Source organism: Pseudophryne corroboree, chromosome 3 (genome assembly GCF_028390025.1).
Source record: "Pseudophryne corroboree isolate aPseCor3 chromosome 3, aPseCor3.hap2, whole genome shotgun sequence".
NCBI classification, from domain to species: domain Eukaryota; kingdom Metazoa; phylum Chordata; class Amphibia; order Anura; family Myobatrachidae; genus Pseudophryne; species Pseudophryne corroboree.
The window spans coordinates 294,100,064-294,128,034 of NC_086446.1; the positions used below are offsets into that span (position 1 = coordinate 294,100,064).

General features: G+C 49.2%; 1 protein-coding gene across 1 annotated transcript in view; it reads left to right on the top strand.

Moving 5' to 3' along the window:
• The window catches only part of PSMA7 (proteasome 20S subunit alpha 7), a 35,595-nt gene extending 10,113 nt beyond the window's left edge, over positions 1 to 25,482 (top strand). Inside the window, exons 4-7 of the mRNA XM_063959319.1 lie at positions 24,537 to 24,659; positions 24,736 to 24,855; positions 25,175 to 25,237; positions 25,332 to 25,482. Coding sequence (XP_063815389.1) covers positions 24,537 to 24,659; positions 24,736 to 24,855; positions 25,175 to 25,237; positions 25,332 to 25,421 — 396 coding nt within the window. The 3' untranslated portion in view covers positions 25,422 to 25,482. The remainder of the gene's footprint in view (positions 1 to 24,536; positions 24,660 to 24,735; positions 24,856 to 25,174; positions 25,238 to 25,331) is intronic.
• Positions 25,483 to 27,971: the final 2,489 nt, after the last annotated feature.

Consider the following 27,971-nt stretch of genomic DNA (forward strand, 5'->3'; position numbering starts at 1 on the left):
GCAGGCCAATCTAGCGAGTCGCTCACTTCACCCACAGGGTGAAGTGTGCAACCCCCCCGCACGCTCAGCACAGATCGCGCTGTGCTGAGTGGCGGGAGAGATGTGTGCTGAGCGGTTCGCTCAGCACACATCTCTCCCGCATCGGCCTGTCTATATGGGCCTTTAGCTTGCTAAGCCTCAAACCTATATTGGCTGCAAGGAAAGAGGAGCGTCATCTGCCCCTTAAAATCTTCATTATATTAGTGAGCAAAGTTCAGACATAACTTTGAAGCCAATTAATATCTCCCCTAGATGTAGTATAATTTTGAGGGTACACATAAACAGCTTGTTTGTCATGTGGCAGAATGAGGCATATATTTTCTCTAACGTCCTAGTGGATGCTGGGGACTCCGTCAGGACCAAGGGGAATAGCGGCTCCGCAGGAGACAGGGCACAAAAAGTAAGCTTTTAGGATCACATGGTGTGTACTGGCTCCTCCCCCTATGACCCTCCTCCAAGCCTCAGTTAGGTTTTTGTGCCCGTCCGAGCAGGGTGCAATCTAGGTGGCTCTCTTAAAGAGTTGCTTAGAAAAAGTTTTTAGGTTCTTTATTTTCAGTGAGTCCTGCTGGCAACAGGCTCACTGCATCGAGGGACTTAGGGGAGAGAAGTGAACTCACCTGCGTGCAGGATGGATTGGCTTCTTAGGCTACTGGACACCATTAGCTCCAGAGGGAGTCGGAACACAGGTCTCGCCCTGGGGTTCGTCCCGGAGCCGCGCCGCCGACCCCCCTTGCAGATGCTGAAGATTGAAGAGGTCCGGAACCAGGCGGCAGAAGACTTTCAGTCTTCATCAGGTAGCGCACAGCACTGCAGCTGTGCGCCATTGTTGTCAGCACACTTCACACAGCGGTCACGGAGGGCGCGGGGGGGGGCGCCCTGGGCAGCAATGTATAATACCTGTATGGCGAAAAATACATCACATATAGCCCTTGAGGCTATATGGATGTATTTAACCCCTGCCAGATATCACAGACTCCGGAGAAGAAGCCCGCCGAAAAGGGGGCGGGGCCTATTCTCCTCAGCACACAGCGCCATTTTCCCTCGCAGAACTGCTGGTGGGAAGGCTCCCATGCTCTCCCCTGCACTGCACTACAGAAACAGGGTTAAAACAGAGAGGGGGGGCACTGATTTGGCGATATGAATATATATTAAAATGCTATAAGGGAGGAACACTTATATAAAGGTTGTCCCTGTATAATTATAGCGTTTTGGTGTGTGCTGGCAAACTCTCCCTCTGTCTCCCCAAAGGGCTAGTGGGTCCTGTCCTCTATCAGAGCATTCCCTATGTGTGTGCTGTATGTCGGTACGTGTGTGTCGACATGTATGAGGAAAATGTTGGTGAGGAGGCGGAGCAAATTGCCTGTAATGGTGATGTCACTCTCTAGGGAGTCGACACCGGAATGGATGGCTTATTTATGGAATTACGTGATAATGTCAACACGCTGCAAGCCGGTTGACGACATGAGACGGCCGGCGAACAAATTAGTACCTGTCCAGGCGTCTAAAACACCGTCAGGGGCTGTAAAACGCCCATTTACCTCAGTCGGTCGACACAGACCCAGACACGGACACTGATTTCAGTGTCGACGGTGAAGAAACAAACGTATTTTCCTTTAGGGCCACACGTTAAGGGCAATGAAGGAGGTGTTACATATTTCTGATACTACAAGTACCACAAAAAAGGGTATTATGTGGGATGTGAAAAAACTACCTGTAGTTTTTCCTGAATCAGATAAATTAAATGAAGTGTGTGATGATGCGTGGGTTTCCCCCGATAGAAAATTATTGGCGGTATACCCTTTCCCGCCAGAAGTTAGGGCACGTTGGGAAACACCCCTTAGGGTGGATAAGGCGCTCACATGCTTATCAGAACAAGTGGCGGTACCATCTACAGATAGGGCCGTACTTAAGGAGCCAGCTGATAGGAGGCTGGAAAATATCCTAAAAAGTATACACACACATGCTGGTGTTATACTGCGACCAGCGATCGCCTCAGCCTGGATGTGCAGAGCTGAGGTGGCTTGGTCGGATTCCCTGACTAAAAATATTGATACCCTTGACAGGGACAGTATTTTATTGACTATAGAGCATTTAAAGGATGCATTTCTATATATGCGAGATGCGCAGAGGGATATTTGCACTCTGGCATCAAGAGTAAATGCGATGTCCATATCTGCAAGAAGATGTTTATGGACACGACAGTGGTCAGGTGATGCAGATTCCAAACGGCACAAAGATGTATTGCCGTATAAAGGGGAGGAATTATTTGGGGTCGGTCCATGGGACCTGGTGGCCACGGCAACTGCTGGAAAATCCACCGTTTTTTACCCTAAGTCACATCTCTGCAGAAAAAGACACCGTCTTTTCAGCCTCAGTCCTTTCGTCCCTATAAGAGTCATATCTGCCCAGGGATAGAGGAAAGGGAAGAAGACTGCAGCAGGCAGCCCATTCCCAGGAACAGAAGCCCTCCACCGCTTCTACCAAGTTCTCAGCATGACGCTGGGACCGTACAGGACCCCTGGATCCTACAAGTAGTATCCAAGGGGTACAGATTGGAATGTCGAGACGTTTCCCCTTCGCAGGTTCCTGTAGTCTGCTGTACCAATGTCTCCCTCCGACAGGGAGGCAGTATTGAAAACAATTCACAAGCTGTATTCCCAGCAGGTGATAATAAAATTACCCCTCCCACAACAAGGAAAGGGGTATTATTCCACACTATATGGTGGTACTGAAGCCAGAAGGCTAGGTGAGACCTATTCTAAATCTGAAATATTTGAACACTTACAAAGGTTCAAATCCAGATGCAGTCACTCAGAGCAGTGATAGCGAACCGGGAAGAAGGGGACTATATGGTGTCCCGGGACATCAGGGATGCTTACCTCCATGTCCCAAAATTTGCCTTTCTCACCAAGGGTACCTCAGGTTCGTGGTACAGAACTGTCACTATCAGTTTCAGACGATGCCGTTGGATTGTCCAAGGCACCCCGGGTCCTTACCAAGGTAATGACCGAAATGAGGATTCGTCTTCAAAGAAAATGGACGACCTCCTGATAAGAACAAGGTCCAGAGAACAGTTGGAGGTCGGAGTAGCACTATCTCAAGTAGTTCTACGACAGCACGGGTGGATTCTAAATATTCCAAAACCGCAGTTGTTCCGACGACACGTCTGCTGGTCCTAGGGATGATTCTGGACACAGTCCAGAAAAAGGTGTTTCTCCCAGAGGAGAAAGCCAGGGAGTTATCAGAGCTAATCGGGATCCTCCTAAAACCAGGAAAAGTGTCAGTGCATCATTGCACAAGAGTCCTGGTAAAAATGGTGGCTTATTACGAAGCGATTCCATTCGGCAGATTTCACGCAAGAACTCTTCAGTGGGATCTGCTGGACAAATGGTCCGGATCGCATCTTCAGATGCATCAGCGGATAACCCTATATCCAAGGACAAGGGTGTCTCTCCTGTGGTGATTACAGAGTGCTCATCTTCTAGAGGGCCGCAGATTCGGCATTCAGGATTGGATGCTGGTGACCACGGAGGCCAGCCTGAGAGGCTGGGGAGCAGTCACACAGGGAAAAAATTTCCAGGGAGTGTGATCAAGTCTGGAGAATTCTCTCCACATAAATATACTGGAGCTAAGAGCAAATTTATAATGCTCTAAGCTTAGCAAGACCTCTGCTTCAAGGTCAGCCGGTATTGATCCAGTGGGATAACATCACGGCAGTCGCCCACGTAAACAGAAAGGGCGGCACAAGAAGCAGGAGGGCAGTGGCAAAACTGCAAGGATTTTTCGCTAGGCGGAAAATCATGTGATAGCACTGTCAGCAGTGTTCATTCCGGGAGTGGACGACTGGGAAGCAGACTTCCTCAGCAGGCACGACCTCCACCCGGGAGAGTGGGAACTTCATCTGGAAGTTTTCCGCATGATTGTGAACCGTTGGGAAAGACCAAAGGTGGACATGATGGCGTCCCGCCCGAACAAAAAACGGGACAGGTATTGCGCCAGGTCACGAGACCTTCAGGCGATAGCTGTGGACGTCCTGGTAACACCGTGGGTGTAACAGTCGGTGTATGTGTTCCCTCCTCTGCTTCTCATAACCAAGGTATTGAGAATTATAAGACGTAGAGGAGTAAGAACTATACTCGTGGCTCCGGATTGGCCAAGAGGGACTTGGTACCCGGAACTTCAAGAGATGCTCACAGAGGACTAATGGCCTCGGGAGCTAAGAAGGGACTTGCTTCAGCAAGTACCATGTCTGTTCCAAGACTTACCGCGGCTGCGTTTGACGGCATGGCGGTTGAACGCCGGATCCTAAGGGAAAAGGCATTTCGGAAGAGGTCATACCTACCCTGGTCAAAGCCAGGAAGGAGGTGACCACACAACGTTATCACCACATGTGGTGAAAATATGTTGCGTGGGTGAGGCCAGGAAGGCCCCACGAAGAAATTTCAACTAGGTCGATTTCTGCACTTCCTGCAAACAGGAGTGTCTATGAGCCTCAAATTGGGGTCCATTAAGGTTCAAGTTTCGGCCCTGTAGATTTTCTTCCAGAAAGAATTGGCTTCGGTTCCTGAAGTCCAGACGTTTGTCAAGGGAGTATTGCATATACAGCCCCTTTTGTGCCTCCAGTGGCACCGTGGGATCTCAACGTAGTGTTGGGATTCCTCAAATCATATTGGTTTGAACCGCTCAAATCTGTGGATTTGAAATGTCTCACATGGAAAGTGACCATGCTGTTGGCCCTGGCCTCGGCCAGGCGATTGTCAAAATTGGCGGCTTTGTCTTACAAAAGCCCATATTTGATTTTCCATTCGGACAGGGCAGAACTGCGGACTTGTCCCCAGTTTCTTCCTAAGGTGGTGTCAGCGTTTCACCTGAAACAACCTATTGTGGTGCCTGCGGCTACTAGGGACTTGGAGGACTCCAAGTTGCTAGACGTTGTCAGGGCCCTGAAAATATATATATATATATAATTCCAGGACGGCTGGAGTCAGAAAGTCTGACTTGCTGTTTATATTGTATGCACCCAAAAAGCTGGGTGCTCCTGCTTCTAAGCAGACTATTGCTCGTTGGATTTGTAGTACAATTCAGCTTGCACATTCTGTGGCAGGCCTGCCACAGCCAAAATCTGTAAATGCCCATTCCACAAGGAAGGTGGGCTCATCTTGGGCGGCTGCCCGAGGGGTCTCGGCTTTACAACTTTGCCGAGCAGCTACGTGGTCAGGGGGGAACACGTTTGTAAAATTCTACAAATTTGATACCCTGGCTGAGGAGGACCTGGAGTTTCTCTCATTCGGTGCTGCAGAGTCATCCGCACTCTCCCGCCCGTTTGGGAGCTTTTGGTATAATCCCCATGGTCCTGACGGAGTCCCCAGCATCCACTAGGACGTTAGAGAAAATAAGATTTTTCTTACCGGTAATTCTATTTCTCGTAGTCCGTAGTGGATGCTGGGCGCCCATCCCAAGTGCGGATTGTCTGCATTACTTGTACATAATTATTGTTACAAAAATCGGGTTGTTATTGTTGTGGGCCATCTTTTCAGAGGCTCCTTCGTTGTTATCATACTGTTAACTGGGTTCAAATCACAGGTTGTACGGTGTGATTGGTGTGGCTGGTATGAGTCTTACCCGGGATTCAAGATCCTTCCTTATTGTGTACGCTCGTCCGGGCACAGTACCTAACTGAGGCTTGGAGGAGGGTCATAGGGGGAGGAGCCAGTACACACCATGTGATCCTAAAAGCTTACTTTTTGTGCCCTGTCTCCTGCGGAGCCGCTATTCCCCTTGGTCCTGACGGAGTCCCCAGCATCCACTACGGACTACGAGAAATAGATTTATCGGTAAGTAAAATCTTATTATCAAGTAGCTATCTGAACTACATTGCATTCTTTTAGTAATGGTGCCAAAATCAGAATCTAACTACTGGGAACAAGTATTTGTGGCATGAGTGAGGATACTGGTCATATAATACCCTTTCACATCGCAAATGCCGGGTCACACCCGGGAATTGGAAACGGGTCCTTCACGGGTGAGACCCGGCATTGGACCCTAACACTGGCTTCTCTGACCCGGCAGCATGCCGGGGCGGGCACCGCGGCGGCAGCAAAAGGGGCAGCTTCTGCACTGGGAGATGAGATCATCTCCGTGCTGCCTCTTCCTATGCTGTGAAACTATCCCAGGTTGCATCGCCCCGGCAACCCGTTCACACTGCACCTGACCCGGTATTTTAACCCAGGAATAAAACTGCTTTATTCCCGGGTTGAATTACCGGGTCAAGTGACCCGGGAATTTGTCATGGGGCCCCTTTCACACTGCACAGTGACCCGCATCAACTCTGCAATATACTGGGGCTATACCGGGTTATTTTTGCGATGTGAAAGGAGTATTACTAACAAAAAAATATGCAAGAGCCCAACACATTTCTATTTGCATGAATGCGCCTAATTTACCTGCTTATACGTGTAAGTGCAACTTCATTCTGGACGTTTATACTGTCCCTTGTGAAAACGTTCCTCATGCTTTTTTTTTTTTTTGCCCTCTTACGTCCTAGAGGATGCTGGGGACTCCGTAAGGACCATGGGGATAGACTGGCTCCGCAGGAGACATGGGCACTAAAAAAGAACTTTAGGTATGGGTGTGCACTGGCTCCTCCCTCTATGCCCCTCCTCCAGTTTATGCCCAGAGGAGACTGGGTGCATTACAGGGAGCTCTCCTGAGTTTCCTGAAAAGAAAGTATTTTGTTAGGTTTTTTATTTTCAGGGAGCCTGCTGGCAACAGACTCTCTGCATCGAGGGACTGAGGGGAGAGAAACAGACCTACTTTAATGTTAGGCTCTGTTTCTTAGGCTACTGGACACCATTAGCTCCAGAGGGAACGGAACGCAGGTCTCACCCTCGCCGTTCGTCCCAGAGCCGCGCAGCCGTCCTCCTCGCAGAGCCGGAAGATAGAAGCCGGGTGAGTATGTGAAGAAAGAAGACTTCAGAGACTGCAGAAGACTTCAGATCTTCATAGAGGTAACTCATTGCTCCCACACAGCCATTGCTCCCACACAGCGCACACACGGCAGTCACTGTAAGGGTGCAGGGCGCAGGGGGGGCGCCCTGGGCAGCAATAAGGACCTCCAAATCTGGCTTAAATAGTGATATACAGGCTAGGCACTGTATATATGAGACCCCCGCCAGTTTTTTGAAAATTTTCAGCGGGACCAAAGCCCGCCGCTGAGGGGGCGGAGCTTGTTCCTCAGCTCTCACCAGCGCCATTTTCTCCACAGCACACCGCTGAGAGGAAGCTCCCCGGACTCTCCCCTGCTTACCACGGTGAAGGAGGGTTTTTAAGAAGAAGGGGGGCACATAATTTGGTGCAAAAATAAGAATTTACTCACCGGTAATTCTATTTCTCGTAGTCCGTAGTGGATGCTGGGAACTCCGTAAGGACCATGGGGAATAGCGGGCTCCGAAGGAGGCTGGGCACTCTAGAAAGATTTATGACTACCTGGTGTGCACTGGCTCCTCCCACTATGACCCTCCTCCAAGCCTCAGTTAGGACACTGTGCCCGGACGAGCTGACATAATAAGGAAGGATTTAGAATCCCGGGTAAGACTCTTACCAGCCACACCAATCACACCGTACAACTCTTGATACTATATCCAGTTTGACAGTATGAAAACAACTGAGCCTCTCAACAGATGGCTCAACAATAACCCTTTAGTTAACAATAACTATTTACAAGTATTGCAGACAATCCGCACTTGGGATGGGCGCCCAGCATCCACTACGGACTACGAGAAATAGAATTACCGGTGAGTAAATTCTTATTTTCTCTGACGTCCTAGTGGATGCTGGGAACTCCGTAAGGACCATGGGGATTATACCAAAGCTCCCAAACGGGCGGGAGAGTGCGGATGACTCTGCAGCACCGAATGAGAGAACTCCAGGTCCTCCTCAGCCAGGGTATCAAATTTGTAGAATTTTGCAAACGTGTTTGCCCCTGACCAAGTAGCTGCTCGGCAAAGTTGTAAAGCCGAGACCCCTCGGGCAGCCGCCCAAGATGAGCCCACCTTCCTTGTGGTATGGGCATTTACAGATTTTGGCTGTGGCAGGCCTGCCACAGAATGTGCAAGCTGAATTGTACTACAAATCCAGCGAGCAATAGACTGCTTAGAAGCAGGAGCACCCAGCTTGTTGGGTGCATACAGGATAAACAGCGAGTCAGATTTTCTGACTCCAGCCGTCCTGGAAACATATATTTTCAGGGCCCTGACAACGTCTAGCAACTTGGAGTCCTCCAAATCCTTAGTAGCCGCAGGCACCACAATAGGCTGGTTCAGGTGAAACGCTGACACCACCTTAGGGAGAAATTGGGGACGAGTCCTCAATTCCGCTCTATCCATATGGAAAATCAGATAAGGGCTTTTACATGATAAAGCCGCCAATTCTGACACTCGCCTGGCTGAGGCCAAGGCCAATAGCATGACCACTTTCCACGTGAGATATTTCAGATCCACGGTTTTTAGTGGCTCAAACCAATGTGATTTTAAGAAACTCAACATCACGTTGAGATCCCAAGGTGCCACAGGAGGCACAAATGGGGGCTGAATATGCAGCACTCCTTTCACAAATGTCTGAACTTCAGGTACTGAAGCTAGTTCTTTTTGAAAGAAAATCGACAGAGCCGAGATCTGTACTTTAATGGAGCCTAGTTTTAGGCCCATATTCACTCCTGCTTGCAGGAAATGCAGAAATCGACCTAGTTGAAATTCCTCTGTTGGGGCCTTTTTGGCCTCGCACCATGCAACATATTTCCGCCATATGCGGTGATAATGCTTTGCCGTAACATCTTTCCTGGCCTTAATAAGCGTAGGAATGACTTCTTCCGGAATACCCTTTTCTCTAACGTCCTAGTGGATGCTGGGGACTCCGTCAGGACCATGGGGGACTAGCGGCTCCGCAGGAGACAGGGCACAAAAATAAAGCTTTAGGATCAGGTGGTGTGCACTGGCTCCTCCCCCTATGACCCTCCTCCAAGCCTCAGTTAGGTTTTTGTGCCCGTCCGAGCAGGGTGCAATCTAGGTGGCTCTCCTAAAGAGCTGCTTAGAAAAAGTTTTTAGGTTTTTTTATTTTCAGTGAGTCCTGCTGGCAACAGGCTCACTGCATCGAGGGACTTAGGGGAGAGAAGTGAACTCACCTGCGTGCAGGATGGATTGGCTTCTTAGGCTACTGGACACCATTAGCTCCAGAGGGAGTCGGAACACAGGTCTCACCCTGGGGTTCGTCCCGGAGCCGCGCCGCCGACCCCCCTTGCAGATGCCGAAGATGGAAGAGGTCCAGAAGCAGGCGGCAGAAGACTTTTCAGTCTTCCTGAGGTAGCGCACAGCACTGCAGCTGTGCGCCATTGTTGTCAGCACACTTCACACAGCGGTCACGGAGGGTGCAGGGCGTTGGGGGGGCGCCCTGGGCAGCAATATATAATACCTTTTTATGGCTAAAAATACATCACATATAGCCCTTTGAGGCTATATGGATGTATTTAACCCCTGCCAGATCTCACAGATTCCGGAGAAGAGCCCGCCGAAATAGGGGGCGGGGCTTATTCTCCTCCGCACACAGCGCCATTTTCCTGCTCAGCTCCGCTGTGAGGAAGGCTCCCAGGACTCTCCCCTGCACTGCACTACAGAAACAGGGTAAAACAGAGAGGGGGGGCACTTTTTTTGGCGATATTAATATATTTAAGCTGCTATAAGGATACAACACTTATATAGGGTTGTTCCCATATATATTATAGCGCTTGGGTGTGTGCTGGCAAACTCTCCCTCTGTCTCCCCAAAGGGCTAGTGGGGTCCTGTCTTCAATAGAGCATTCCCTGTGTGTCTGCTGTGTGTCGGTACGTGTGTGTCGACATGTATGAGGACGATGTTGGTGTGGAGGCAGAGCAATTGCCGGTAATGGTGATGTCACCCCCTAGGGAGTCGACACCGGAATGGATGGCTTTGTTTATGGAATTACGTGATAATGTCAGCACATTACAAAAATCAGTTGACGACATGAGACGGCCGTCAAACCAGTTGGTACCTGCCCAGGCGTCTCAGACACCGTCAGGGGCTGTAAAACGCCCTTTACCTCAGTCGGTCGATACAGACCCAGACACGGACACTGAATCTAGTGTCGACGGTGAAGAAACAAACGTATTTTCCAGTAGGGCCACACGTTATATGATCACGGCAATGAAGGAGACTTTGCATATCTCTGATACTACAAGTACCACAAAAAGGGGTATTAAGTGGGGGGTGAAAAAACTACCTGTAGTTTTTCCTGAATCAGAGGAATTGAATGATGTATGTGATGAAGCGTGGGTTAACCCAGATAGAAAAGGGCTAATTTCTAAAAAGTTATTGGCATTATACCCTTTCCCGCCAGAGGTTAGGGCGCGCTGGGAAACACCCCCTAAGGTGGATAAGGCGCTCACACGCTTATCAAAACAAGTGGCGTTACCGTCTCCTGATACGGCCGCCCTCAAGGATCCAGCTGATAGGAGGCTGGAAACTACTCTAAAAAGTATATACACACATACTGGTGTTATACTGCGACCAGCCATCGCCTCAGCCTGGATGTGCAGTGCTGGAGTGGTCTGGTCGGATTCCCTGACTGAAAATATTGATACCCTGGATAGGGACAGTATTTTACAGACTTTAGAGCAATTAAAGGATGCTTTTCTTTATATGCGAGATGCTCAGAGGGATATTTGCACTCTGGCATCGAGAGTAAGTGCGATGTCCATATCTGCCAGAAGAAGTTTATGGACACGACAGTGGTCAGGTGATGCGGATTCCAAACGGCATATGGAAGTATTGCCGTATAAAGGGGAGGAATTATTTGGCGTCGGTCTATCGGATTTGGTGGCCACGGCAACTGCCGGGAAATCCACCTTTTTACCTCAGACCCCCTCCCAACAGAAAAAGACACCGTCTTTTCAACCGCAGTCCTTTCGGTCCTATAAGAACAAGCGGGCAAAAGGACAGTCATATCTGCCCCGAGGCAGAGGAAAGGGTAAGAGAGGGCAGCAAGCAGCCCCTTCCCAGGAACAGAAGCCCTCCGCGGGTTCTGCAAAGCCCTCAGCATGACGCTGGGGCTTTACAAGCGGACTCAGGAGCGATGGGGGGTCGACTCAAGAATTTCAGCGCGCAGTGGGCTTGCTCACAGGTGGACCCCTGGATCCTGCAGGTAGTATCTCAGGGTTACAGGTTGGAATTCGAGAAGTCTCCCCCTCGCCGGTTCCTAAAGTCTGCTTTGCCAATGTCTCCCTCAGACAGGGCGACGGTATTGGAAGCCATTCACAAGCTGTTTTCTCAGCAGGTGATAGTCAAGGTACCCCTCCTACAACAGGGAAAGGGGTATTACTCCACGCTATTTGTGGTACCGAAGCCGGACGGCTCGGTAAGACCTATTCTAAATCTGAAATCTTTGAACCTGTACATACAAAAATTCAAGTTCAAGATGGAATCACTCAGAGCAGTGATAGCGAATCTGGAAGAAGGGGACTTTATGGTGTCCCTGGACATAAAAGATGCTTACCTGCATGTCCCAATTTGCCCTTCACATCAAGGGTACCTCAGGTTCGTGGTGAAAAACTGTCATTATCAGTTTCAGACGCTGCCGTTTGGATTGTCCACGGCACCTCGGGTCTTTACCAAGGTAATGGCCGAAATGATGATTCTTCTGCGAAGAAGAGGCGTATTAATTATCCCTTACTTGGACGATCTCCTGATAAGGGCAAGGTCCAGAGAACAGCTGGAGGACGGAGTAGCACTAACCCAAGTAGTGCTGCAACAACACGGGTGGATTCTGAATTTCCCAAAATCTCAGTTGACCCCGACAACACGTCTGCTGTTCCTGGGAATGATTCTGGACACGGTTCAGAAAAAGGTGTTTCTTCCGGAGGAGAAAGCCAAGGAGTTATCCGAACTTGTCAGGAACCTCCTAAAACCAGGAAAAGTGTCTGTGCATCAATGCACAAGAGTCCTGGGAAAGATGGTGGCTTCTTACGAAGCAATCCCATTCGGCAGATTCCACGCACGAACTTTTCAGTGGGATCTGCTGGACAAATGGTCCGGATCGCATCTGCAGATGCATCAGCGGATAACCTTATCGCCACGGACAAGGGTCTCTTCTGTGGTGGTTGCAGAGTGCTCATCTGTTAGAAGGCCGCAGATTCGGCATACAGGACTGGGTCCTGGTGACCACGGAGGCCAGTCTGAGAGGCTGGGGAGCGGTCACACAGGGAAGAAACTTCCAGGGAGTATGGTCAAGCCTGGAGATGTCTCTTCACATAAATATACTGGAGCTAAGAGCGATTTACAATGCTCTAAGCCTGGCAAAACCCCTGCTTCGGGGTCAGCCGGTGTTGATCCAGTCAGACAACATCACGGCAGTCGCCCACGTAAACAGACAGGGCGGCACAAGAAGCAGGAGAGCAATGGCAGAAGCTGCAAGGATTCTTCGCTGGGCGGAAGATCATGTGATAGCACTGTCAGCAGTGTTCATTCCGGGAGTGGACAACTGGGAAGCAGACTTCCTCAGCAGACACGATCTACACCCGGGAGAGTGGGGACTTCATCCAGAAGTCTTCCACATGATTGTGAACCGTTGGGAAAAACCAAAGGTGGATATGATGGCGTCTCGCCTCAACAAAAAACTGGACAGGTATTGCGCCAGGTCAAGAGACCCTCAGGCAATAGCTGTGGACGCTCTGGTAACACCGTGGGTGTTCCAGTCAGTGTATGTGTTTCCTCCTCTGCCTCTCATACCCAAAGTACTGAGAATTATACGGCAAAGGGGAGTAAGAACGATACTCGTGGCTCCGGATTGGCCAAGAAGAACTTGGTACCCGGAACTTCAGGAGATGCTCACGGAAAATCCGTGGCCTCTACCTCTAAGACGGGACCTGATTCAGCAGGGACCGTGTCTATTGCAAGACTTACCGCGGCTGCGTTTGACGGCGTGGCGGATGAACGCCGAATTCTAAAGGAAAAAAGGCATTCCAGAAGAGGTCATTCCTACACTGGTTAAAGCCAGGAAGGAGGTGACTGCACAACATTATCACCGCATTTGGAGAAAATATGTTGCGTGGTGTGAGGCCAGGAAGGCCCCCACGGAGGAATTTCAATTGGGTCGATTCCTACATTTCCTGCAAACAGGATTGTTTATGGGCCTCAAGTTTGGGTCCATTAAGGTTCAAATTTCGGCCCTGTCTATTTTCTTCCAGAAAGAATTGGCTTCAGTTCCTGAAGTCCAGACTTTTGTAAAAGGAGTACTACATATACAGCCCCCGGTTGTGCCCCCAGTGGCTCCGTGGGACCTTAATGTAGTTTTGGATTTTCTCAAATCCCATTGGTTTGAGCCACTCAAATCGGCGGATTTGAAATATCTTACATGGAAAGTAACCATGCTACTGGCTCTGGCTTCAGCCAGGAGAGTGTCAGAATTGGCGGCTTTATCGTATAAAAGCCCATATCTGATTTTCCATTCGGACAGGGCAGAACTGCGGACGCGTCCTCATTTTCTGCCTAAGGTGGTGTCAGCGTTTCACCTGAACCAGCCTATTGTGGTGCCTGCGGCTACTAGCGATTTGGAGGATTCCAAGTTGCTGGACGTTGTCAGGGCATTGAAAATATATATTTCAAGGACGGCTGGAGTCAGAAAATCTGACTCGCTGTTTATACTGTATGCACCCAACAAGCTGGGTGCTCCTGCTTCTAAGCAGACGATTGCTCGTTGGATTTGTAGCACAATTCAACTTGCACATTCTGTGGCAGGCCTGCCACAGCCTAAATCTGTCAAGGCCCATTCCACAAGGAAGGTGGGCTCATCCTGGGCGGTTGCCCGAGGGGTCTCGGCATTACAACTCTGCCGAGCAGCTACGTGGTCGGGGGAGAACACGTTTGAAAAATTCTACAAATTTGATACCCTGGCTAAAGAGGACCTGGAGTTCTCTCATTCGGTGCTGCAGAGTCATCCGCACTCTCCCGCCCGTTTGGGAGCTTTGGTATAATCCCCATGGTCCTGACGGAGTCCCCAGCATCCACTAGGACGTTAGAGAAAATAAGATTTTACTTACCGATAAATCTATTTCTCGTAGTCCGTAGTGGATGCTGGGCGCCCATCCCAAGTGCGGATTGTCTGCAATACTTGTACATAGTTATTGTTACAAAAAAATCGGGTTGTTCTTGTTGTGAGCCGTCTGTTCAGAGGCTCCTACGTTGTCATACTGTTAACTGGGTTCAGATCACAAGTTGTACGGTGTGATTGGTGTGGCTGGTATGAGTCTTACCCGGGATTCAAAATCCTTCCTTATTGTGTACGCTCGTCCGGGCACAGTATCCTAACTGAGGCTTGGAGGAGGGTCATAGGGGGAGGAGCCAGTGCACACCACCTGATCCTAAAGCTTTATTTTTGTGCCCTGTCTCCTGCGGAGCCGCTAGTCCCCCATGGTCCTGACGGAGTCCCCAGCATCCACTACGGACTACGAGAAATAGATTTATCGGTAAGTAAAATCTTATTTTCCTTCAAGATCCGGTGTTCAACCGCCATGCCGTCAAACGCAGCCGCGGTAAGTCTTGGAACAGACAGGGCCCCTGCTGTAGCAGGTCCTGTCTGAGCGGTAGAGGCCACGGGTCCTCTGAGAGCATCTCTTGAAGTTCCGGGTACCACGCTCGTCTTGGCCAATCCGGAACCACGAGAATGGTGTTTACTCCTCTCTTTCTTATTATTCTCAATACCTTTGGTATGAGAGGCAGAGGAGGGAACACATAAACCGACTGGTACACCCACGGTGTCACTAGAGCGTCCACAGCTACCGCCTGAGGGTCCCTTGACCTGGCGCAATATCTTTTTAACTTTTTGTTGAGGCGGGACGCCATCATGTCCACCTGTGGTTTTTCCCAACGGTTTACCAGCATCTGGAAGACTTCTGGATGAAGTCCCCACTCTCCCGGGTGGAGGTCATGTCTGCTGAGGAAGTCTGCTTCCCAGTTGTCCACTCCCGGAATGAACACTGCTGACAGTGCTAGTACATGATTCTCCGCCCATCGGAGAATTCTTGTGGCTTCTGCCATCGCCATCCTGCTTCTTGTGCCGCCCTGTCGATTTACATGGGCGACTGCCGTGATGTTTTCTGACTGGATCAGCACCGGCTGGTGTAGGAGCAGGGATTTTGCTTGACTTAGGGCATAGTAGATGGCCCTTAGTTCCAGAATATTTATGTGAAGGGAAGTCTCCTGACTCGACCATAGTCCTTGGAAGTTTCTTCCCTGTGTGACTGCCCCCCAGCCTCGAAGGCTGGCGTCCGTGGTCACCAGGACACAGTCCTGTATGCCGAACCTGCGGCCCTCTAGAAGATGGGCACTCTGCAGCCACCACAGTAGAGACACCCTGGTTCTTGGAGACAGGGTTATCAAGCGATGCATCTGAAGATGCGATCCGGACCACTGGTCCAACAGGTCCCACTGAAAGATTCTGGCATGGAACCTGCCGAAGGGAATTGCTTCGTAAGAAGCCACCATCTTTCCCAGGACCCGCGTGCAGCGATGCACTGATACCTGTTTTGGTTTCAGGAGGTCTCTGACTAGAGATGACAACTCCCTGGCTTTCTCCTTCGGGAGAAACACTTTTTTCTGGACTGTATCCAGAATCATACCCAGGAACAGTAGCCGTGTCGTCGGAACCAGCTGTGACTTCGGGATATTCAGAATCCAGCCGTGCTGGTGCAGCACCTCCTGAGATAGTGCTACTCCCACCAACAACTGTTCCTTGGACCTCGCTTTTATTAGGAGATCGTCCAAGTATGGGATAATTAAAACTCCCTTTTTTCGAAGGAGTATTTTCCGCCATCACCTTGATAAATACCCTCGGTGCCGTGGACAGTCCAAACGGCAGCGTCTGGAATTGGTAATGGCAATCCTGTACCACAAATCTGAGGTACTCCTGGTGAGGATGGTAAATGGGGACATGCAAGTAAGCATCCTAGATGTCCAGGGATACCATGTAATCCCCCTCTTCCAGGCTCGCAATAACCGCCCTGAGCGATTCCATCTTGAACTTGAATTTTTTTATGTATGTGTTCAAGGATTTCAAATTTAAAATGGGTCTCACCGAACCGTCCGGTTTCGGTACCACAAATAGTGTGGAATAGTAACCCCGGCCTTGTTGAAGTAGGGGTACCTTGATTATCACCTGCTGGGAATACAGCTTGTGAATTGCCGCTAGCACCGCCTCCCTGTCTGAGGGAGCAATCGGCAAGGCAGATTTTAGGAACCGGTGGGGTGGAGATGCCTCGAATTCCAGTTTGTACCCCTGAGATACTATTTGAAGGATCCAGGGATCCACCTGTGAGCGAGCCCACTGATCGCTGAAATTCTTGAGGCGGCCCCCCACCGTACCAGGCTCCGCCTGTGGAGCCCCACCGTCATGCGGCGGACTTGGCAGAAGAAGCGGGGGAGGACTTTTGCTCCTGGGAACCTGCTGTTTGTTGCAGCCTTTTTCCCCTACCTCTGCCTCTGGATAGAAAAGACCCGCCTTTTCCACGCCTGTTTTTCTGGGTCCGAAAGGACTGAACCTGATAAAACGGCGCCTTCTTAGGCTGCGAGGGGACATGGGGTAAAAATGCTGACTTCCCAGACGTTGCTGTGGAAACTAGGTCCGAGAGACCATCCCCAAATAATTCCTCACCCTTATATGGCAACACTTCCATGTGCCTTTTAGAATCTGCATCTCCTGTCCACTGGCGAGTCCATAAGCCTCTCCTAGCAGAAATGGACAATGCACTAACTTTAGATGCCAGTCGGCAGATTTCCCTCTGTGCATCTCTCATATATAAGACTGAGTCTTTTATATGGTCTATGGTTAACAGGATCGTGTCTCTGTCTGTGTCAATATTTTCTGGCAGTTTATCTGACCACGCAGCGGCAGCACTGCACATCCAAGCTGACGCGATAGCTGGCCTAAGTATAATGCCTGAGTGTGTATATACAGACTTCAGGATCGCCTCCTGCTTTCTATCAGCAGGTTCCTTGAGGGCGGCCGTATCCGGAGACGGTAGTGCCACCTTTTTAGACAAACGTGTGAGCGCTTTATCCACCCTAGGAGGTGTTTCCCAACGTGACCTATCCTCTGGCGGGAAAGGGAACGCCATTAGTACCTTCTTAGGAATTACCAATTTTTTATCAGGGAAAGCCCACGCTTCTTCACACACTTCATTTAATTCATCTGATGGGGGAAAAACTACGGGTAGTTTTTTCTCCCCAAACATAATACCCTTTTTAGTGGTACCTGTATTTATATCAGAAATGTGTAACACCTCTTTCATTGCCTCAATCATGCAGTGAATGGCCTTAGTGGGCATCAGATTAGACTCATCGTCGTCGACACTGGTGTCAGTATCAGTGTCGACATCTGGGTCTGCAGTCTGAGGTAGCGGGCGTTTTAGAGCCCCTGATGACCTGTGCGACGCCTGGGCAGGCACGAGCTGAGAAGTCGGCTGTCCCACATTTGGCATGTCGTCAAATTTTTTGTGTAAGGAGTCTATACGTGCACTCATTTCTTTCCATAAGCTCAACCACTCAGGTGTCTGCCCCGCAGGGGGTGACATCCCTTCTAAAGGCATCTGCTCCGTCTCCACATCATTATCCTCATCAAACATGTCGACACAGCCATACCGACACACCGCACACACACACAAGGAATGCTCCAACAGAGGACAGGACCCACAAAAGCCCTTTGGGAGGACAGAGTGAGAGTATGCCAGCACACACCAGAGCGCTATATAATGCAGGGACTAACTGAGTTATGTCCCCTATAGCTGCTTTTCTTATATAATTTATACAGCGCCTAAATTTAGTGCCCCCCCTCTCTTTTTTTACCCTTTTCTGTAGTGTAGACTGCAGGGGAGAGCCAGGGAGCTTCCTTCCAGTGGATCTGTGAAGGAGAAATGGCGCCAGTGTGCTGCAGGAGATAGCTCCGCCCCTTTTCCGCTGCCTATTCTCCCGCTTTTTTCTGGATTCTGGCAGGGGTATTTTCCACATATATAGCCTCTAGGGCTATATATTGTGGTATTTTTGCCAGCCAAGGTGTTATAATTGCTTCTCAGGGCGCCCCCCCCCCCCCCCTCCAGCGCCCTGCACCCTCAGTGACCGGAGTGTGAAGTGTGTGTGAGGAGCAATGGCGCACAGCTGCAGTGCTGTGCGCTACCTTGGAGAAGACTGATGTCTTCTGCCGCCGATTTTCCGGACCTCTTCTTGCTTCTGGCTCTGTAAGGGGGACGGCGGCGCGGCTCCGGGACAGAACACCAAGGACTGGGCCTGCGGTCGATCCCTCTGGAGCTAATGGTGTCCAGTAGCCTAAGAAGCCCAATCCGGCTGCAAGCAGGCGAGTTCGCTTCTTCTCCCCTTAGTCCCTCGCTGCAGTGAGCCTGTTGCCAGCAGGTCTCACTGAAAATAAAAAACCTAAGTCTATCTTTCTTTCTAAGAGCTCAGGAGAGCCCCTAGTGTGCATCCAACCTCGGCCGGGCACAAAATCTAACTGAGGCTTGGAGGAGGGTCATAGTGGGAGGAGCCAGTGCACACCAGGTAGTCATAAATCTTTCTAGAGTGCCCAGCCTCCTTCGGAGCCCGCTATTCCCCATGGTCCATACGGAGTTCCCAGCATCCACTAGGACGTCAGAGAAATAGATGATAACAGCGCTATCTGGGTAAACATATTGTGTTTTTTCCCTGGGTCATTAGCGCTGGGTGTGTGCTGGCATACTCTCTCTCTGTCTCTCCAAAGGGCCTTAAGGGGGAACTGTCTTCAGATAAGAGGATTCCCTGATGCTGCTTTCACATCGCAAAACCTGCTTTTGAAATGGTATTTGAAACGGTTCTTAAAACGGGTCTGAGCAGTTAAACCCCTTTCACATCTCATGTTGTAACCAGTAAATTACCATTTCATTACCGTTTTGGTACCTTTCACACTGAACCTGTTTCACCCATAGAAAACAGTGGTTGTCATTATAAATGGACTTTTTTGGCCCACACATTATTAATAATTATTAATTAATTCATTATTAATAATTTGGATAGTCGTACGATGGAACCCAGCAGCTTGAAGCATTTTTGCTATGTTTTTATATATGAGGGTATCCTTGACTGTCCCAGTAATTTGCCAGCAGATTTCCTCATCCCCTCTGATCCTAAAGCAGCTCCCTCACCTCTTCATCACTCCAATTAGACATTTTATAATGGCTTTGCAGTCTAAACGTTTATAAAGCCACTCTCACATGTGTCTCCTGTGTTTTCCAAGCTGTTTCCTGGTTGTGGCTGCTGACATCACACATGGAGACAGCCTATGACTTGCTGGGGCTTGCAAATACCGTTTCAGACCCTTTCACACTGCACAGTGAAATGGGACTGAAACGGGTAGGACCCTTCTTTTTTACCATTTCAAAATACTGGTATTTTGAAAACGGTAAATTGAAGGGGACCCTTTCACATCGCAGCTTGACCCGTTTAGGAAGCCAGTTAAAACGGCAAAATACCGGGTATAAGCTGCGGTGTGAAAGGGGTATGAGTGTGGCGTGTGTCGGCATGTCTGAGGTAGAAGGCTCTCCTAGGGAGGAGGTGGAGCAAATGACTGTGGTGTCTCCGTCGGCAACACCGACACCTGACTGGTTGGATATGTGGAATGTTTTAAGTGCTAATGTGAATTTATTGCACAAAAGGTTGGACAAAGCTGAGTCCAAGGGATGTACAGGGTGTCAAGCCCTGCCTGCCCCTATGTCACAGGGACCTTCAGGGTCTCAAAAGCGCCCACTATCCCAGTGTCGACTACGATGATGCAAAGTTACAGCCAAAATTGGCTAAAAGTATTCAATATATGATTATTGCAATAAAAGATGTTTTGCATATCACAGAGGACCCCCCTGTCCCTGACACGAGGGTTCACATGTATAAAGAAAAGAAACCTGAGGTAACCTTTCCCCCGTCTCATGAGCTGAACGAGTTATTTGAAAAGGCTTGGGAATCTCCAGACAAAAAACTGCAGATTCCCAAAAGGATTCTTATGGCGCATCCTTTCCCGAATAAGGACAGGATACGGTGGGAATCCACCCCAAGGGTGGACAAAGCGTTGACACGCTTGTCCAAAAAGGTAGCGCTGCCATCCCAAGATACGGCTACCCTCAGGGATCCTGCTGATCGCAAGCAGGAGACTACCTTGAAGTCCATTTACACACATTCTGGTACCTTACTCAGACCGGCGATAGCGTCGGCTTGGGTTTGTAGCGCTGTAATAGCGTGAACAGATACCTTATCGGCGGAAATTGATACCCTGGATAAGGATACCATGTTATTGACCCTGGGTCATATTAAAGATGCTGTCTTATATATGAGAGATGCTCAAAGAGACACTGGCCTACTGGGTTCTAGAGTCAACGCTATGGCGATTTCTGCTAGACGAGTCCTATGGACCCGGCAATGGACAGGTGATACCGACTCAAAGAGGCATATGGAGGTTTTACCTTACAGGGGTGAGGAATTGTTTGGGGATGGTCTCTCGGACCTGGTTTCCACAGCTACGGCAAGTAAATCAAATTTTTTGCCTTATAGTCCCTCAGAAAGCGCCACATTATCAGATGCAGTCCTTTCGGTCAAATAGAAACAAGAGAGTACGAGGATCGTCCTTTCTTGCCAGAGGTAAGGGCAGAGGGAAAAAGCTGCCTACCACAGCTAGTTCCCAGGAGCAGAAGTCCTCCCCGGCCTCTACAAAATCCACCGCATGACGCTGGGGCTCCGCTGAGGGAGTCCGCCCCAGTGGGGGCACTTTTCAGCCACATCTGGGTTCACTCACAGGTGGATCCCTGGGCAATAGAAATTGTTTCCCAGGGGTACAAGCTGGAATTCGAAGAGGTGCCTCCTCGCCGGTTTTTCAAATCGGCCCTGCCAGCTTCTCCCCCAGAAAGGGAGATAGTTTTAAATGTGATTCACAAATTGTGTCTTCAACAGGTGGTGGTCAAAGTTCCCCTGCTTCAACAAGGGAAGGGGTATTACTCAACCCTGTTTGTAGTCGCGAAACCGGACGGTTCGGTCAGACCCATTCTAAATTTAAAATCCTTGAACCTATACTTGAAAAGGTTCAAGTTCAAGATGGAATCGCTCAGAGCTATCATCACCAGCCTAGAAGGGGGGGATTTTATGGTATCACTGGACATAAAGGATGCATACCTTCATGTTCCCATTTATCCACCTCATCAGGCGTACCTGAGATTTGCGGTACAGGAGTGTCATTACCAATTTCAGACGTTGCCGTTTGGGCTTTCCACGGCCCTGAGGATTTTCACCAAGGTAATGGCGGAGATGATGGTGCTCCTGCGCAAGCAGGGTGTCACAATTATCCCGTACTTGGACGATCTACTCATAAAAGCGAGATCACGAGAGCAGTTGCTGTACAGCGTGTCACTTTCACTGAAGGTGTTACAGCAACACGGCTGGATTCTCAATATCCCGAAGTCGCAGTTGGTTCCTACGACTCGTCTGACCTTCTTAGGCATGATTCTGGATACGGACCAGAAAACGGTTTATCTTCCAATAGAAAAGGCCCAGGAACTCATGACTCTGGTCAGGGACCTATTGAAGCCAAAACAGGTGTCAGTGCATCACTGCACTCGAGTCCTGGGAAAGATGGTGGCGTCTTACGAGGCCATTCCCTTCGGCAGGTTCCATGCGAGGACTTTCCAATGGGACCTACTGGACAAGTGGTCCGGGTCACATCTACAGATTCATCAGATGATCACCCTGTCCCCCAGGGCCAGGGTATCTCTCCTGTGGTGGCTGCAGAGTGCTCACCTTCTAGAGGGTCGCAGGTTCGGCATTCAGGATTGGATTCTGGTAACCACGGACGCGAGCCTCCGAGGTTGGGGAGCAGTCACACAGGGAAGAAACTTCCAAGGTCTTTGGTCAAGCCAGGAGACTTGTCTTCACATCAATGTCCTGGAGCTGAGGGCCATATACAACGCCCTTCGTCAAGCTGAGACTTTGCTTCGCGATCTACCGGTTCTGATTCAGTCAGACAACATCACCGAAGTGGCTCATGTAAACCGCCAAGGCGGCACAAGGAGCAGAGTGGCAATGACGGAAGCCACCAGGATTCTTCGCTGGGCGGAAAATCATGTCAGCGCACTGTCAGCAGTGTTAATTCCGGGGGTGGACAACTGGGAAGCAGATTTCCTCAGCAGACACGATCTACATCCAGGAGAGTGGGGACTTCATCAGGAAGTCTTCGCACAGATTGCAAGTCGGTGGGGACTGCCCCAAATAGACATGATGGCGTCCCGCCTCAACAAAAAACTACAGAGGTATTGCGCCAGGTCAAGAGACCCTCAGGCGGTGGCAGTAGACGCCCTGATGACACCGTGGGTGTTCCAGTCGGTCTATGTGTTTCCTCCTCTTCCTTTCATCCCCAAGGTGTTGAGAATCATAAGAAAAAGAGGAGTACAGACAATTCTCATTGTTCCAGACTGGCCGCGAAGGGCCTGGTATCCGGATCTGCAGGAAATGCTCACAGAAGATCCGTGGCCCCTTCCGCTAAGACAGGACCTGTTGCAACAGGGGCCCTGTCTGTTCCAAGACTTACCGCGGCTGCGTTTGACGGCATGGCGGTTGAACGCCGGATCCTAGCGGAAAAGGGTATTCCGGATGAGGTCATTCCTACTCTGATAAAGGCTAGGAAGGACGTGACAGCTAAACATTATCACCGTATATGGCGGAAGTATGTTTCTTGGTGTGAGGCCAGGAAGGCTCCTACGGAAGAATTCCATCTGGGCCGTTTCCTTCACTTCCTACAAACTGGAGTGAATTTGGGCCTAAAATTAGGCTCCATTAAGGTTCAGATTTCGGCCCTATCCATTTTCTTTCAGAAGGAATTAGCTTCTCTCACAGAAATACAGACTTTTGTGAAGGGAGTGCTGCATATTCAGCCTCCTTTTGTACCTCCGGTGGCGCCTTGGGACCTTAACGTGGTGTTGAGTTTCCTTAAGTCCCACTGGTTTGAACCACTTAAAACGGTGGAATTAAAGTATCTCACTTGGAAAGTGGTTATGTTGTTAGCCTTGGCTTCGGCTAGGCGAGTGTCTGAGTTGGCGGCTTTGTCTCACAAAAGCCCCTATCTGGTTTTCCATGTGGATAGAGCAGAATTGCGGACTCGTCCTCCATTCTTGCCCAAAGTGGTTTCATCTTTTCATATGAACCAACCTATTGTGGTGCCTGTGGCTACGCGAGACTTGGAGGATTCCGAGTCCCTTGATGTAGTCAGGGCTTTGAAAATTTACGTGGCCAGAACGGCTCGGGTCAGAAAAACAGAGGCACTGTTTGTCCTGTATGCAGCCAACAAGGTTGGCGCTCCTGCTTCTAAGCAGACTATTGCTCGCTGGATCTGTAACACAATTCAGCAGGCTCATTCTACGGCTGGATTGCCGTTACCAAAATCGGTTAAGGCCCATTCCACTAGGAAGGTGGGATTTTCTTGGGCAGCTGCCCGAGGCGTCTCTGCATTACAGTTGTGTCGAGCAGCTACCTGGTCGGGTTCAAACACCTTTGCAAAGTTTTACAAGTTTGATACCCTGGCTGAGGAGGACCTCATGTTTGCTCAATCGGTGCTGCAGAGTCATCCGCACTCTCCCGCCCGTTTGGGAGCTTTGGTATAATCCCCATGGTCCTTACGGAGTCCCCAGCATCCTCTAGGACGTAAGAGAAAATAAGATTTTAAACCTACCGGTAAATCTTTTTCTCCTAGTCCGTAGAGTATGCTGGGCGCCCGTCCCAGTACGGACTACTTCTGCAAGACTTGTATATAGTTATTGCTTACATAAGGGTTATGTTACAGTTTTGTTCAGTCTCGGACTGATGCTGTGTTGTTTCATGCTGTTAACTGGTTCGTATAACCCAAGTTATACGGTATGAATGGTGTGGGCTGGTATGAATCTTGCCCTTGGATTAACAAAAATCCTTTCCTCGTACTGTCCGTCTCCTCTGGGCACAGTTTCTCTAACTGAGGTGTGGAGGAGGGGCATAGAGGGAGGAGCCAGTGCATACCCATACCTAAAGTTCTTTCTTAAAGTGCCCATGTCTCCTACGGACTAGGAGAAAAGGATTTACCGGTAGGTTTAAAATCTTTTTTTTTTTTTTTTTTAAATTTTTGGGGGGGGGCTGCTATGTGCAACTAGCCTGTGCTCCCAAATTAGTTTCCTGTTCTACACAGTTACTCCTATCAGAATGTGGCAGCTTTTACAAACCCATAATCACTTTGGCCAGCCATGCAGGACTGTTGCAAAAGATGACATGCAGTTCACCAATCTTAATCTGCTCTAGAATGTTTTGGACTTGGAAATCTGAGGACCAAACAGTACTTAAGTGTTGGAGACTTATAAGGAGTGATTTGTTCCTGCTTCTAGCTCATACATTGAACACCACCTTTGTATCCTCTAGCGTTACACTCAGAGCAATGGACGTCGGCCTTTTGGAATATCTGCCTTGATTGTGGGGTTTGACTTTGATGGAACTCCCCGTCTCTACCAAACCGATCCTTCAGGCACTTATCATGCATGGAAAGTAAGTCTCTCATCCATTTACTGAATCTTGTATCCAGGTGAACCCTATAGACTAAGTATCTCCTGTTACCCAACAGGCAAATGCTATTGGCAGAGGAGCCAAATCTGTCCGCGAGTTCTTGGAAAAACACTACACCGATGAAGCCATCGAGACTGATGATTTGACCATTAAACTGGTCATTAAGGCTCTGCTTGAAGTGAGTACTATATAAATATAGTATATCTAACAATAGCTCCACTCAATACTCAAGTGATACTACTGGAGTGTAATTAGGAAGGTAGTCATTGCAAGGTATCAAGGTCCCATTATGTGTTCATCTGATATGCAAAATATTCCACTTTCGCAGTTGTTTATAGTTAATTGGAAACTACCAGTTTGTTTCAGCATATTTATCCAGATTCAGAAGCGTCTACATTGGCATTTTGTAATGTCATAATAATTTTTATGGAATGTTGTATTGTAGCTCATTGTGTATAACGTGCTGATTCTCTATCACTTTGTACTTTGTGTTATAGGTGGTTCAGTCCGGTGGGAAAAACATTGAATTAGCAGTCATGAGGCGAGACCAGCCTCTAAAGGTAAGAACTGATTTGCATCTTTAAATGGAAAGTGCCATTCCTGTTAAATGTTAAGTTTCTAGTTATAGACTTGCACTTGTTTCTTTTACTGCAGATCTTGAGCCCGGATGAGATTGAAAGGTACGTGGCAGAGATTGAAAAAGAGAAAGAAGAGAATGAGAAGAAAAAACAGAAGAAGACTTAATTTATTCTATGAGAAAATCTATGTGAAGTAATTCAGTAATAAATCCTTTTTCTTTGATAAATTTTAGTAACTGATTGTCTCAACTCCAACTTGTTGTCCAGAACAATGGAAGCTGACTGGTGTCTGTAAAGCTGATTTTGGTGTAAGTGAGATGTGTGGTGACCTGAAAGTCATTCAGCAATGGAGGAACTAGTATGTTATCCCATCAGAATAGAGAAGCATTGTACCATAATGGTGGGAATTATTTGAAATGGCTTGTCTAGGGTTCTATCATAGAGGTAATTTACATTTCTCTATCGTCCTAGTGGATGCTGGGGTTCCTGAAAGGACCATGGGGAATAGCGGCTCCGCAGGAGACAGGGCACAAAAAGTAAAGCTTTACGATCAGGTGGTGTGTACTGGCTCCTCCCCTTATGACCCTCCTCCAAGCCTCAGTTAGATTTTTGTGCCCGGCCGAGAAGGGTGCAATCTAGGTGGCTCTCCTAAAGAGCTGCTTAGAAAAGTTTAGCTTAGGTTTTTTATTTTACAGTGAGTCCTGCTGGCAACAGGATCACTGCAACGAGGGACTTAGGGGAGAAGAAGTGAACTCACCTGCGTGCAGGATGGATTGGCTTCTTGGCTACTGGACATTAGCTCCAGAGGGACGATCACAGGTACAGCCTGGATGGTCACCGGAGCCTCGCCGCCGGCCCCCTTGCAGATGCTGAAACGAGAAGAGGTCCAGAATCGGCGGCAGAAGACTCCTCAGTCTTCTTAAGGTAGCGCACAGCACTGCAGCTGTGCGCCATTTTCCTCTCAGCACACTTCACACGGCAGTCACTGAGGGTGCAGGGCGCTGGGAGGGGGGCGCCCTGGGAGGCAAATGAAAACCTTTTTTGGCTAAAAATACCTCACATATAGCCTCCGGGGGCTATATGGAGATATTTAACCCCTGCCAGAATCCACTAAAGAGCGGGAGACGAGCCCGCCGAAAAAGGGGCGGGGCCTATCTCCTCAGCACACAGCGCCATTTTCCTCACACAGCTCCGCTGGTCAGGAAGGCTCCCAGGCTCTCCCCTGCACTGCACTACAGAAACAGGGTAAAACAAGAGAGGGGGGGCAAAATTGTGGCAAAACTATATTATTAAAGCAGCTATACAGGGAGCACTTATTATAAGGCTATCCCTGTCATATATAGCGCTTTTGGTGTGTGCTGGCAAACTCTCCCTCTGTCTCCCCAAAGGGCTAGTGGGGTCCTGTCTTCGTTAAGAGCATTCCCTGTGTGTCTGCTGTGTGTCGGTACGTGTGTGTCGACATGTATGAGGACGATATTGGTGTGGAGGCGGAGCAATTGCCAAATATGGGGATGTCACCTCCTAGGGGGTCGACACCAGAATGGATGCCTTTATTTATGGAATTACGGGATAGTGTCAACACGCTAAAGCAGTCGTTTGACGACATGAGACGGCCGGACAATCAATTAGTGCCTGTCCAGGCGCCTCAAACACCGTCAGGGGCTGTAAAACGCCCTTTGCCTCAGTCGGTCGACACAGACCCAGACACAGGCACTGATTCCAGTGGCGACGGTGACGAATCAACCGTATTTTCCAGTAGGGCCACACGTTATATGATTTTGGCAATGAAGGAGGCGTTACATATTGCTGATACTACAGGTACCACAAAACAGGGTATCATGTGGGGTGTGAAAACTACCTATAGTTTTTCCTGAATCAGATGAATTAAATGAGGTGTGTGATGAAGCGTGGGTTGCCCCCGATAAAAACATGCTAATTACAAAGAAGTTATTGGCTTTATACCCTTTCCCGCCAGAGGTTAGGGCGCGCTGGGAAACACCTCCTAGGGTGGACAAGGCGCTCACACGCTTATCAAAACAAGTGGCGTTACCCTCTCCTGAGACGGCCGCACTTAAAGATCCAGCAGATAGGAGGATGGAAAATATCCAAAAAAGTATATACACACATACAGGTGTTATACTACGACCAGCTATAGCGACAGCCTGGATGTGCAGTGCTGGGGTAGCTTGGTCAGAGTCCCTGATTGAAAATATTGATACCCTGGATAGGGACAATGTTTTACTGTCTTTAGAGCAAATAAAGGATGCATTTCTTTATATGCGTGATGCACAGAGGGATATCTGCACACTGGCATCACGGGTAAGTGCTATGTCCATTTCGGCCAGAAGAAGTTTATGGACGCGACAGTGGTCAGGCGATGCGGACTCAAAACGGCATATGGAAGTTTTGCCGTATAAAGGGGAGGAGTTATTTGGTGTCGGTCTATCGGATTTGGTGGCCACGCCTACAGCCGGGAAATCCACCTTTTTACCTCAAGTCACTCCCCAACAGAAAAAGACACCGACTTTTCAACCGCAGCCCTTTCGTTCCTTTAAAAACAAGAGAGCAAAGGGATATTCATATCTGCCACGAGGCAGAGGAAGGGGGAAGAGACAGCAACAGGCAGCTCCTTCCCAGAAACAGAAGCCCTCCCCCGCTTCTACAAAAGCCTCAGCATGACGCTGGGGCTTCTCAAGCGGACTCGGGGGCGGTGGGG